The 14423-nt window shown below is 30.0% G+C and overlaps 2 protein-coding genes across 2 annotated transcripts in view; both read right to left on the bottom strand.

The window, feature by feature from the left end:
* The window catches only part of LOC113365947 (von Willebrand factor A domain-containing protein 8), a 39616-nt gene extending 39208 nt beyond the window's left edge, over positions 1-408 (bottom strand). The window contains exon 1 of the mRNA XM_026607491.1: positions 156-408. Within this exon, the coding sequence (XP_026463276.1) occupies positions 156-336 (181 nt within the window). The 5' untranslated portion in view covers positions 337-408. The remainder of the gene's footprint in view (positions 1-155) is intronic.
* A 1368-nt stretch (positions 409-1776) lies between these two features.
* Positions 1777-13783, bottom strand: LOC113367515 (3'-5' RNA helicase YTHDC2-like). The gene is made up of 13 exons (XM_026609116.1): positions 13455-13783; positions 12165-13161; positions 9915-10138; positions 9300-9838; positions 8997-9173; positions 4510-4787; positions 4325-4439; positions 4133-4260; positions 3902-4045; positions 3655-3844; positions 2427-3044; positions 2149-2297; positions 1777-1975 (listed from the first exon to the last, which is right to left on the bottom strand). The coding sequence occupies exons 1-13, from the start codon at positions 13654-13656 to the stop codon at positions 1777-1779; spliced, it is 3960 nt and encodes a 1319-aa protein (XP_026464901.1). The 5' UTR covers positions 13657-13783.
* Positions 13784-14423: the final 640 nt, after the last annotated feature.

Genomic DNA, 14423 nt, shown 5'->3' with positions numbered 1-14423 from the left:
AAAGAAATACTGATAAGCATTTTGAATAATTCATCAACATAAGTAGTAACAAGTAACTTCACAAACCTAACCCTAGACAATATTTGAATATGATGAATTCATGAACCTAACCTATAAATGGAAACATTTAAAAATACATATTATATTACACGTACAATATTTGCGTGGAACATATTCAGGATTTTTAGGCACCGTTATTTCTTTAGAAACATCTCCAATCGTAACTTTGGCGTCCGCGCTATATTTTCTTGAAGGATAAACCTTAACATTTTGTGTTTTATTTAGAATACGATATAATACTTGCAATCGACGAACTGTTGAACTATCCACCAACATTTTTATGATTAACTAATTCAGTTAAATATTTAATTATTTACACTAATTTCTAAATTGCTAATCAAACTTACATCACTGATCAAAATCACTACAATGTGACGATGTTGACATTCATGTCAAAAACCAATCCAGGAATGGACAACCTTTGAACTTTCAAGTACAGTACATAAACTGATCAACAAAAATTTTAAGTAAATTTGTCATAAACCCTAGACAATATAATAAACCTGGTCATAAACCTATAAATATTTTTACAACATGCGGAAGTGAATTATGAGGAATTGTAAGAATATTATATTCACAATTATTACTATGAATTGTGGGTCTAAAATCAAGTTCCTTACTGACTTATAGCTGAATGTACTGAAATATTTTTTAAAACTATGTTATTGACAATGCAAACAAATTTTTAAATTTTGCTCAACAAATATGCTTTCATATTTGACTTCCTAAAAAACTTTTATGTTTTTAATAATAGTTTATACTAGATACCACATGAAAAATAACTAGTGCGGTGCATGGCATCGTACATTAAGGCAAATTGCTGGAACTTCCCGTACCGTAATTAAAAATCTTGGTACGAAACCCAAAAAAAATTACACAAAATGTGTACACATTATTAAAATCTCTATAAAATATCTGATAATTTGATGAACATAAATTCAGTAAACATTATTGATCGCCAAATGACATTTTTTTAACTTATTTTTATCGGGACTCCATAACCGCTGGACCTGCCTTCCAAAAAATGTAATCAGTTCTTCATCTTGTTAATACAAGTAAAATGTTTTTTGAATTATTAAAATCGAACGCTCCGTTCTCTTAAAAACAAAGTTTCCGTTTTTGGCACGTTTTGCCCCGTATCTTCAGAACGGCTAACCCTGCCTTCGCCAAAAACTAATCAGCACGTCTCCTTATCAAGACGAATCGAATGTTTTTTGAATTATTCAAATCGGTTGATCCGTGTTCCCAAAATCGTCGACGAAAATTTGTATCCGCACAAACACACATCTTTATCCATTTTTTTTAAGGTATGCCAAAATATTCAGAAACCTTTGAAACGTAGACATATATAAAAATCTTCATTTTCGATTTTTTTTATTCCTACGGAAAATTAAAAATATATCTTTGCATACCCAGAATAATAAACAAAATCAATATAAAATGAAATATATTTTAATTTTTGTACTGTAATTCATAACACATTATATATTCAATTCATCACAGATTATATTATAATCACATTGCATATTAAGTTATTGGTATTACATTTACTAAATATAAATAAAATCAAATATACTATGTATATAATAACAAATATTGTTTTCTATATGCACATAATTAGGTTTAAATAATTCATAATGAAAGTGCTAAGTACGTACCATATATTGCCAAGTATTTTTTCTATGAAATGTGTAATGCAAAAAAAACATACTGAAATTATACACTATAAATAAATACTTTACATAACAGAAAAAATCCGAGTATTATAATTTTAATTCTTCTGTACATAATATTTTTCAGCAGAATTATGATAGAGGGTTTGTAATTAATTAAATAATCCATCAAAGTTTTTCCAAATTCATCTTCAAGTTCAATGCCGTCACTTACAACAGAAACATTCACAGTTGTTCCAAACCTAATGGATAAACTTAAATTATTTCAGAATAAAAACTAATTAAAAAACTATTTAACCTTGTTATCATGCTAATCATGTTTTTTAATCTACTATTTTAACATGATGTGAAAGGTATTTTCATAAAGTTATTCTGTAAATTTACTATTCTACTATATAAGAGCAAGATTACTTACCCGCTGCCTGCAATTGGCACATGTAAGCGACTCAACCAGTTTAGTTGAACATTTCTATCATTGCCCGAGACGCTGCTTTTAACTTCAGCTACACCATCAAAATTCATTTTGTTTGCAGATAAAAATATGATATATACACGACCATGATTCTGAAAGAGTTAAAAATTATTATTATTATAACACAAAGATTACCAATTACACTATTAAAACATTGCATAAAATATAATAATAATAATAATAATATATATATATATATATATATATATATATTTATATACCTGTAAGATTCTATGAAACAACATTGCAAATTTCTGATTAACAGTAAATATTTGCTTGTATCTATACATAGTGGTCCCATCTTTGCCGTGATCCATTTTATACAAAAAGTATTTAGAATACTTGACATTACAAATTCTATCATTATTTCTATTAAAGCTAGGTTTAGATTGTCTGTCTCTCCATGATATGTTATTTTTAGCACTACATGTATCCTTGTTTGAGAAATTTTGGTACACCGCAGGAGTCATGTCTTCTGTAGATAAAGGCCTTTGTCCAATACCCACCGGTTGCACAAAACCTGCTTTTAAGTCTTCTTCAGTTAATACCTTAATAACAGTATTCAACACAGCTTCATCAGCCGCTGACATAGCTTTCGATGGGTTGATCAACCTTCTTAAAAATAAGGCATTCCATTTTCTTCTTAAATCATAAATACAATCTGCAGTTTTGTCATCAAACTCAAAGCGAGCCCAATCATCCACTGCAAATGTTTTTGTATTATTAGTTCTATTTGAATTATGTTCAGACTCACTGTCTGATTCACTTGAAAGTTCAACCACAGGAGTTTTAGTAATCATAGATGAAGTGTTCCTGATCGGCCCACCAAAAAGTGCCACCTAAGAGGGAAAAAATAACAACTTGTTTAAAAATATATACAACTAGTTGTAAGTATCATTTTGCCTTCAGGCAAGTTGCATTAACTTTCAGTTAGGTATACATATTTAACTTAATCAATAAGATATAAATTTCATCCATAATTTAATTTAATCAACACATTTTACTTCATCCATTTCAAGTTCTAAAAATACTTTTTAAGTGTAGACGTCACCTGTAATCAGTAGCTGCCTACAAAGCATGGATCGCACATTTGATTTGGCATATATTATTGATTAGAATCGCTTAAACGATCAAAATTCTGAACTTTAATGATTTTTATTTTTGAATTTTAAGAAAACATCGACAAAAGGTCAAAAATCTGCTCACATACACACACACATACATCCAAATTTGGTTGCATTCAATTCAGAAAACATAAAATCAGCAAATCAAATTTGTTTTTGCATTCGGGAAGTTGAAAACTAAAATACTGCTAATATACACCAAGTGAAATTACCATTAACATGCAATACAAAAAAACAACATAGTTTTAATATATTATAGAAAATAATAAAATTTACTTAATTATAAATAAAAGAATATTAATACCTATTCTAATCATAAACTTACAGTTATAGGTGAAACAAATGTAACAATTCGAATAAAACACCAAGGACCAACTCTGGATTTTTCTTCAAAGATCATCCATTCTGAAGGAACTTTGTTCAAAAATTCAACCTGGGCTGCTGATGGTTTATGTTTGAAATTGATTTCAGTCTTTAAACTGCTTGAAGGGTGAAAGCCAACCTTTGTTTCATTTCTGAAATAAAAATTATGTATAATTCTTGAGGTAATAAACTAAAATTATGGTACTCACTGTGTGCGCAGTGTCATATATTCTCTATCTAATCTGCACATTGAAGGATATGAACTAGCAACCATAGCTGCTTTAATAAGAGGCCAATTATCAGAGTTCACATTTAAATACTTTATATCATAATGCCCTTTTGCTTTGACAAACCTGTACAGTAATATTCAAATTAGTTAAATAATCATAATAATTTTTTTATAAAATACCATAATAAAATAATTCTTTTCTATTAATTACCCAGAAGCTCTCAGGTGTCCTAATAATTGTGTGCGAGTGTTGAGAATTTGTTCCATTGTTGCAGAATTAACAAAATTTTTTGTGGAGAACTGACGTTCATATTTGCCTTGCCTTGATTTTTGCCATGCCTAAAATATTTACACAATTAATTTATTGTATATTACATTTCAGTAAAATATTCCATCTAGTTACCTGAAAAATTTGCAATAACATCATATGATCACTGAAAGTTCCCCCTGAAAAATCTTTACGAACATTTGCTAAGGTTCGTTTTTCAAATGTTTGTGTCGGTATTACAAATGGTTCTCTGTAAAATAAATAAGAGATAGTAGATAGTTTAAAATGACCTAATTTATATTTTAAGAAATATTACTTACTTGTGTGCTAAGCAGCAAGCAATAGTTAATATAGGATCGAGACACTTGAAAATAACTCCATACATAATCATTTTTGATAATCTCGGTTCTAAAGGAGTATTCACTAAATGCATTCCTAATTCTGTTAGCTCTTCAGAATTGTCTAAAGCACCCATAGTTTTTAACAGCGCCACTGCTTGTTTCGTAATCATAGCTGGAGGTGAATCGATTGCTTTTTGTAAGAAATCAGCAATGGACATTTCCACTGGTGCTAAGAGTTTTGTTTGCAAGCATAGTTCCTGAATTTTAAAAAATAGTTAAAAATTATTTAAATGTTTAAATGCTTATTTAAGTTATATAATAAAACTAGTTGGTTTGGTATTTAGCCTTGAGGCAAGTTACATGAACTTCCCGATATGTGTAAATAATCGACTTAATCAAAAAAAAAATGTGTAGGGGAGGTAGGGGAGCATTGGGCAGTCGGGAGGTTTGGGCACCCCCTCATTTCTCCAAAACTTCCATAGATATTTTTTGTTTTCTACCACAGCACTATACTTTATTCACTAGCAACACCGCTTATCTAAAGTGTCGGCTGTTATTTCACTTGGTTGTCAAGTTACATGCGCGTAACGGTTTGGTGCGTACAGAAGTAAATATTTTATTTGTGATTTGATGTAACTTATCAAAGAAATCTGCAAAAACATGTAAGTATCTGTGTTATCTTTTTCTTTTGTGTTTAATGAATATTATATTTGCCTGTAAATTAGGTTTCTACATTTGATAAAAATAATCTTATTCTAATCTATTTGAAAAGTGAGGTTATGGGGAGCATTGGGCACGCAGGTAGGAGGGAGGTTTGGGCATGCCCAATGTTCCCCATAACCTCACTTTTCAAATAGATTAGAATAAGATTATTTTTATCAAATGTAGAAACCTAATTTACAGGCAAATATAATATTCATTAAACACAAAAGAAAAAGATAACACAGATACTTACACGTTCTTGCAGATTTAAGATAGAGGATATAAAGACAAAATTGCCTACACCAACGACATGGATGAAACGTGGCAGCTTAAAATATAATTTTAAGTTTTAAAGTTTAATTAAGTCTAACATCGTGCAGTACTGATTCTAAGTCACATTGTTAAATTTTTCTAAAATCTATGATAAGAAAAAATGTTTGTATTACAATTTTTTATAGTAATGTTATATGCAATTTCGTGCATATTAAATACAGTGCCCAAACCTCCCTACATGGGTGCCCAAACCTCCCGACCGCGGGGAGGTTTGGGCACTTTGGACATGTGTTCGAAGATCTCTTGTAACTTTGAAACTAATTACAATATTGAAACTTTTCTTAATAATAATTACTACCAAATATGTGTGCTCCCTATATTAGGAATAAAATTTTGATTATGATAAAAAATAACAGTTTTATTAACATTTATGTAAAAAAGTGCCCAATGCTCCCCTACCTCCCCTAAATAATATACTTCATCAATCCTACTTTAAAAAAAAACGATAATAATTTTAGCAAAGTTTGATGAATTTTTAAAATTAAACTACTTGTCGTAAGGCCGTAATATTACAGTAAGTTCTATAAGACCATGATGTATATCGCCAAAAAAAGTTCCATGAAAATCGACTTAAATTTTTTTTTCAACAGTTCATTACAAGAAAACGGCTCGGTAGGTTTTCACCTAAAACTAATCAGTGTCATTCCCAACTAATATCTTTCGAACAGTTTTTGATTTTTTTAAAATCGGTTCAGTAGGATAAGCTTAAATGTGGACGAAAAGTTTAACACTTTTTTTCAAATTGCAAAGAAACGGCTTGGCAGATCGTCGCACAAAACTGACAAACGAAAGTCCTCACATAAATACATCAAATGGCTTTTAAATTTCTAAAATCGGTTCATGCGTTTTTGAGAAAACGTCGATCAAAAGTCTAATTTTGACAAATGCCAAAAAAACGATACCAATTTTTGCAAACTTTGAAGAATTTTTAAAGCTGAACCAGTTGTCGTAGGGCCGTAATATTTTAGTATGATATAGAAGACTATAGTATCTACCGTCAAAAAAATAATCATAAAAATCGTCGAATTTTTTTTTTAAAAAACTTTATTACAAGAAAACGGCCTGGCCGATCTCTACCAAAAACTAATCAGCACGATTCCCAACCAAGACCTTTCGAACGGTTTTTGAATTTTCAAAATCGATTCAGAATTGCGGGCTAAAACGTAGACACTAAAAATTTTTCACTTTTCTGCGTTTTATAAAGAAACGGCTTGGCCGATCGTCGCACAAAACTGATAAACGATAGTCCTCGTCGAGATACATCAAATGGCTTCTAAATTTTTGAAATCGGCCCAGCCGTTTTCAAGAAAACGTCGATTTACGGCAAAAAATCTGTTCACACACACACACACACACACATACTTTTTCAAAATTTGGTCTCATTCGATTCAGAATAGCTTGAAACGTCGAGAAAACATAAAATTAGCGAATCGGATTTTTTTATGAAAACATAAACTTCTCCTTCGGGAAGTTAACTAGATGTAAGTGGTATTTTATCTTAAGTTGCATGAACTTTCCTAAATGTGTAAGAATTAACTTAATCAATCGAAATTGAAACTTAGTTATTTAGATAAAATTTTCAACTATTCGTTTCAAAAATAAAGTTTTTGCTTTCACTAAAAACTACACAATGTGATTTCCAATTGATATCTCTCAAACCCATTTATAATATCTGTAATTATATCAATTATAGTTCCCAAACACGTGCTTGCATGTTCTAAAATTGTTACAAATTTTAATGAGTTTATATAATTCAACCAATTTTTTTAGAACTGTTTGGTGCATAAACTTTATCGCCATGTTGAATTTCATTAAAAATCATTTAGTGAAATATATGCTATAGGAAAACACTGGCACAATTACATAGATCATGTACGTAGTCCCTGATACTCATTTACTCATAGACATTTAAATTAAATTAAATTAACATTTTTTAGACAAGAAAAGTGATGTAGGTGATACAGATATAAAGAGTGATTATTTAGATAATTATTAATTAATTTCTGTGAATAGTGCACAAATCCATAAAACAGAGATAGTAAGATTTTTGCGGCAACGGTTACAAAAAAGCACTTTCATGCTAATTCTAAAGAAATGGCTTGGCCGATCGTCTCGCAAACCACCAGAAACTAATAAGTGACACCACCTTATCGAGTTTGATCCTATGGATTTTAAATTCATGAAATCGGTTCTCCCGTTTTTGAGACAACCTTGACGAAATTCAAAATTTGACTCAAACATCACAAAATCGGCTATTGACCAAGTTTTGACTATCATATTTTTTCAAACGTTGATCATTTTTTAAAATTAAAGCACTTGTCATAGGGCCATAAAATTCCAACATTTAATTATACAATAAAATAAACTACAACTAATGGGGTGTATGGCATCTTGCCTTAAGGCAAATTGCTGGAACTTCCCGTACCGTAACGAAATGTTCGAGGAATATTGAATGTTTTCAAATAGATTATTATAAGTATTGTAACATTGTCTAATATTTATGAGAAGTTAAAATTATTTGTTTGAAGTATATTAGGACTTTAGTCAGAATTAAAAATAAAATCTGAATTATTTTGGATATACAAAAAAAAAATTTAAAAAAATTTTGAAACAAAAAATTTTTTTTTCAAGATCAATTATTTTGTTAAAACAAGCAGAAAATTCTTTAAATCATTTAAATTGGACGCTTAGTTCTCTCAAAAACTGCCATTTTTTGCACATTTAGCTCTGTATCTTCGAAATGGCTGGGCCTGCCTTTGCCAAAAACTAACAACCACTTCTCCCAATTATTACTGATTAAATGTTTTTTAGATCATTCAAATCGGATGCTCCGTTCTCTCAAAAACTCGATTTCTATTTTCTGCAGTCGTTGCTCCGTATCTCCGTAACGGCTGGACCTGCCTTTGCCAAAAACTAATCAGCACATCTCCCTATCAATAGGAATCGAATGTTTTTTGAACCATTCAAATCGGTTGATCCGTGCGCCCGAAAACGTGGACGAGAAATTGTATCCATTCATACACACACACACACATCCATTTTTTCTGAGGTATGCCAAAATATTCAGAAACCTTCAAAACGTTGAGAAATGCAAAAATTCTCAATTTCGATTTTTGGATGATTACAATAACTTACCCTATGGGAAGTTAATAAATAAATAAAATCTATACAATAAAATAATATGAGGAATTAATTATTAGATTATGTTACCGAAGTATTATGTAAAAAGAGTATGTATATTCTTTTATATATGTTAGTATTCAAATTCAATATTAATAGTTTTTTAAGTTAAAAAATTATTAGTGCAATATTATGAATTTACTGTAAATATCCTATTGGTGTATATATAAATAAATAAATGAATAATAAGAAATAATCAACGCGATTCCCAGCCAATATCTTTCAAACAGTTTTGAATTTTTAAAAATTACCTGCAAAGGAGTCCGCAATATATCCGGCGTAGTAAATGGTTTCATAACTTCATTATAACGTGCACTAGAGAATAAATGAAAGCATAAACCAGGACGAACCCGACCCGCTCTTCCTGCCCTCTGCATAGCACAAGCCTTTGATACCCAATTTGCTCTTAAGCATGTCGTATTACTAATCTAGAAAATAATGAATTCAAAAATGCACATTAATTAGCAAAGAAAGCAGACAAATATTAATTCACTTATTATTATGAATAAATTGCAGTAGCATGCAGATAAAAAAGAGATTTATTATTACTGTACCCCATCAAAAGAAATTTCTTTCACTTTTCCGGAATCAACAACATATACTACATCATCTATGGTAACAGAAGTTTGTGCAATATTAGTAGACAGAATTATTTTCCTAATTCCAATTAATTTCTTAAACACCTGTTTGTGATCAATAGTTTGCATATTGCTATGAAGAATAAATAATTGATAAGGCCTTTCTTGCAATTTTTCATCTCTAATTATTAAATCTCGTAAATTAACTATGTCTTCATATCCTGGCAGGAAAACAAGAATTCCACCATCGTCTTGGTTAGAATGTAAAAATTTAATTACATGTAATATTAAATCATGATCAACTTCGTCATCAGAATTAAAAGAGTATGAATAAGCTTCAAGAAGTTTCTTAACTTCATCACTTTGTATGTTTCTTTGAATATTATCAATTTCATTTGACATTTTAAGACTACCGCTATATGCAACAATAAGATCTGCACATTCTTTTTGACCAAAGTTCTGGGCCCAATCATAGGCAGTCCAGTTATTGTTTGAACGTAATTTTGTATTAGCACCTGAAACAGATGAAATCATAAAGCATTTTCTAAAAAATGATTATAGATATACACGGTTGTTAAAAAATTGCATTACCTAAACTCAAAATGTGTTCTGTTTGATCAACAAATCCTCTTCCAGCACAAACCATTAATATAGTACAACCTATAGATCGATGTTGATAATTTACAGAGACATTTTCATTTAGGATAAGATGTAGAATTTGTCCATAGTAATGAGGGGATCCATTCATCCAAAGTTCTGCCAGGGATTGGTCCATTATATCTTTTAAATCATTTTCAGGCTCTGGTTCACTTTCGCTGAAATAAAAAGAAGCTAAATTTAGGTCAAAAAAAAAAAAGAGTGAGCGTAATCACACGCGATTGAAGTAAAACTTTTTTGTTATCACAGGATGGCATTTCAATTGTAAATAAATACATCATATAACAATTTTGAATAATGTTTATTAGTAATATGGTAACACTCGTAATGCACACATTTATTAGTGTCAACCATTATACACATTTATATAATAATAAAGTATAAAGTATATATTAATAGCATTCAAAATATTTATAATATTTGAAAACAATAATATAATTAAAGTCATACTTCAAATATGAAATGATTGGACCTTTATTAGAGAAATGAAGTAATTGTTGATTAATAAATTCTATAATAATCCTTCACACAGTGGATTATGTAAAACAACTCCTGAAGAAATATTGTTTTCACAATTTCACTCATGTAATAATTGTGTTTGAAGAACTTCATGTAATTAAAATTAACATACATTCATTGACTGGTTGTATTTTTTTTTTACTTTTTCGCTGGCGATATAATCTCATTCTTTGAGCAGCTATAAAATCTGTCTTGCCTAAAATATTTTTCATTTTAATAACTTCAAAGATTTATAGAAGCTACAAATAATATAGAAATTATTTCAATAAACTTACATTTAGTACATGGCACAAATGTTTTATTTATTTTATTATTTCCATTGTAATTATTTACGGGAAACAGGGTAAAATATTCTTTTGATTCGAAATTTTTTTATTAAATCAAGATTAGTACTACAACGTAACCTTGATAATAAAATGACGCATACAACGTTGCTGCCGGTACGCATACACAACGACAGATCTCTATTCACACGACACGACGGCTATTTCATCGAGAGCGAATGGCGTACAGTTCGGACGTAACGCAATTTCCGTTGCATTCTCACAAATTTACACTCTAGTCGCGCTTAATAAAGTTTTACTTCAGAAAAGTTCATGCAAATTGTTTTTATTAAATAAAATTTTAACAACTGCTTGAAGAGTATTATGATGTGCTATGGCACTATGATAGAATTATTTTTCTATTATAGTTTTCATGCTAAATATTTAAACATAGTTAGCATTGAAATTATTCAACATTTCATACAATTTTTAAAATACTTTCCTCCGTTATAAATACATATATATATATATATATATATATATATATATACTAGCAAACCCGACGAACTCCGTTTCGCCACCAGATGGTTTCGTGAGAAAAATGAAGAAATTTTTTGTTTGTTTTATATTCGAAAAGGAAAAATGTGATTTTATTATACAACAGTAATGAATTTATTTCGATTACAAAAATGAAGTGTTTTTTAGTTGAACTTCTCTAAGTAAATGAAAGTGAATCAGCAAATTATCCGTTTCATTGAAGTGCTCTTTGGTAAACCACATTTTTTGTTTTTTGGTCTGACGTTAACACAAATAAAGCGGATGGTTTCCCAGCTCGTGAACAGGCAAAGTATAACTGCCCATGTGAAAAACAATGATTTTCTAAATAATCTATTTGAAATTTATCCCTCAAACACTAAGCGATTGGCCTTGCGACTTGTTATTGCAAACGCAAGGTGAACTGAAAATTGCAATCGTTTGAAGTCAAACGGAAGACCAGTCGGAATCATTGGTATGTCACCAAATCGCCAGCAATTTTTGATTTAATGGCAAAATTCAGTGCGTCTACATCATTATTCTTTGCGACAAGAATTGCTCGTTGACTTAACCAAGCATAATTCTGATAATTCTCACTAATGTCATTACTCGAATTTTTAATTACGGTGCGTGAAGTTCCAGCAGCTTGCACTAAGGCACAATGCCATGCACAACTAATTTTCTTGGCTATAAACCTTGCGGAACCCGAGACCTTTCCAACAAATGCAAAATTGTCGAAATCGGTTTGTGCGTTCTGGAGTTATTTCGTCAGGAAGGAAAACCCGACTTATTTTTATATATAGAAGATATATGGAAAATATTCTGAAATAAATGAATATGTTCTTATATTATATATTATAATACTAACCTGCCATGACTTTCATTCAAATGCATGTTCCTAAATTGTGATGCCCAATCATCATTCTTCTTATTTTGATTACTAAGTGACCTCATAATTCTTTGCATATCTTTATTCGAGTAATTGGTTATTTGAAGAATGTCTTCTAAAAAGTAAGACTTTACTGGAAATAAACGCCCAGGAATTTCAATAAAAGGGCAATTATTAAAATACTTTGTAAACACTTTTGTATCCATTGTAGCTGACATAAGAATGAGTTTCAGTGATGGATTTTTAGGCAAGCTATCTCGAAGCACTATTAGCAAATAATCAGTAAATTTATCACGTTCATGTATTTCATCAATTATAACATGCGTTATGTTAGAAAAACTTTTGTTTGAACCCATTAATGTCCTTAATAGTACACCTGTAGTGCAGTAGATTAAACCTGTTTGAGGACTGACTCGTGATTCCAATCTGATTTGATAACCAACATCTTGACCAACTTGTACGCCTCTTTCATAAGCAACTCTTTCACATACCGATACTGCAGATATTCTTCTAGGCTGTGTGCAAATAATACGACAGCACTGATTTTTAGTACTTGCTTCGTCCAATATAAATTGTGGTATTTGGGTCGTTTTGCCTGAACCAGTTTCTCCAGAAACCAAAATAACTTGATGGCCATTTATTAGATCTAATATTTCACTTTTATACTGTGATATAGGTAAAGAATCACGAAAAGATTTTAATTCTGGATTATAACTCAAAGTAGGTACTAAAGCAAACCCATTATTTAGTCGACCAGGATTGGTTAAAAAGTCTTTATTATGTTGAACTTTTGGATTACCGGATCTTAGAGAGTTGGTTTCTGATTTAACATCAGTTTTTTCTTTAAGTGAAAGAGGGTATGTTGTGAGCAAATTGACAATTGCTTGATATGAGGCTTTGGTCAAATTGAAGCTACAATCTGATTGTATAATTGTTGAACGATCTCTTTTATAAATTGTTAAAAACCGTTGATCCCCTATAAAAAAATATATAATATATTTATATTACATTTGACATCAACAAAAAAATTAATATTTGAATAGTTTATCTTAAAATATTAGCAGCCACAAAGAAGAATATATTTCAATGCAAAACAGCACTCTATTTTTAACATCAAAAATGATTGTTTAAAGACAAATCGAACACCAATGCGGGACTTTTTAAATCTTTGATATTCATTTATCTCTAAAGCTTTTTAGAAGCACTCATATATTTCTTATTCCTACATTGACAATAAACAGTTCATTGTGATAAATTATTCATGTTTACCTTTTCCTTTAGATTTTGATTTAAGACCATGATCTTTCACTAAAATGTGAATATAAGCCCTTTCAACTGAAGACAAACTATTGGGAAATTCTAATTCAGTTTGTTCATGGTTATTTAAGAATTGTTGTAATTTAATATCTACAGCAATTCTAACATGTTCGCCGATTTGCGGTTTCTGATTTCTTTTCTTCTTAGGAGGCATATCTTACACATAAAGTTTTTCACTTCAATTTTAAAAAATGCGTAAAGTTTATAAAATAATAGAAATGGGTTATAAAATTATCTCAAAAAAATAAAAATATTAATTTCGTTACATTATTTTAGATCAATTTTCATTTCGCGGACTGATATGACCAATATGACATATCAGTACACAAAAAAATTAGTTTACCATTGCAGATGGCGCTGATAATAAAACCGCCAAATTGTACAAATCAAATAAGCGGGAATTAAAATAAAGTGAACCTAGACCAGGGCTTCTTAAACTGTTGGTCGTAACCCCCAGGGGGGTCGCAGGACTACTTAAAGGGGGCCGCAGAAATCTGATACTTTTCAATCATTATAAATAAAATTTTAAAATTAGTATACACACTACATACAAGTATACACTACAAGTGCCTGTGCATGAATTTTGGATAGAAATCAAATCAGAATATCCCCTACTATCGGAAATGGCAATGAACAAATTATTGCCATTTTGTACAACATATTTATGTGAATCAGCATTTTCCATATTAACTTACATAAAACAAAATACCAAATAAACGTTGAAAATTTATTACAATCTGCACTAACTCAAATTGAGCCTAGATATAATTATTTGTGTAAAAATAAACATTCACATCTGTCACATTAATATTGTTTGATGTTAATAATATGTTTTTCTTAAAAAAAATTGTAAAATAGATATAGTTTTATATTTTCTTATAAAAAAATTTTACACCCATTGTAGTATTGTTTACAAACATT

This window comes from Ctenocephalides felis, unplaced genomic scaffold, assembly GCF_003426905.1.
Source record: "Ctenocephalides felis isolate EL2017-DRISC unplaced genomic scaffold, ASM342690v1 CF-g0.4_SCAFFOLD_01170, whole genome shotgun sequence".
In the NCBI taxonomy this organism is placed as follows: domain Eukaryota; kingdom Metazoa; phylum Arthropoda; class Insecta; order Siphonaptera; family Pulicidae; genus Ctenocephalides; species Ctenocephalides felis.
The sequence above is the reverse complement of the archived record's forward strand: the minus strand, read 5'-3'. Positions and strand labels throughout refer to the sequence as shown.

Coding starts and splice junctions, on each gene's coding strand:
- LOC113367515 (XM_026609116.1), bottom strand. CDS start 13,656: ATGCCTCCTAAGAAGAAAAGAAATCAGAAACCGCAAATCGGCGAACAT. Junction 9,839..9,914: donor AGAACACATTTTGAGTTTAG/GTAATGCAATTT, acceptor CATCTGTTTCAG/GTGCTAATACAAAATTACGT. Junction 9,174..9,299: donor AAGAAATTTCTTTTGATGGG/GTACAGTAATAA, acceptor ATTATTTTCTAG/ATTAGTAATACGACATGCTT.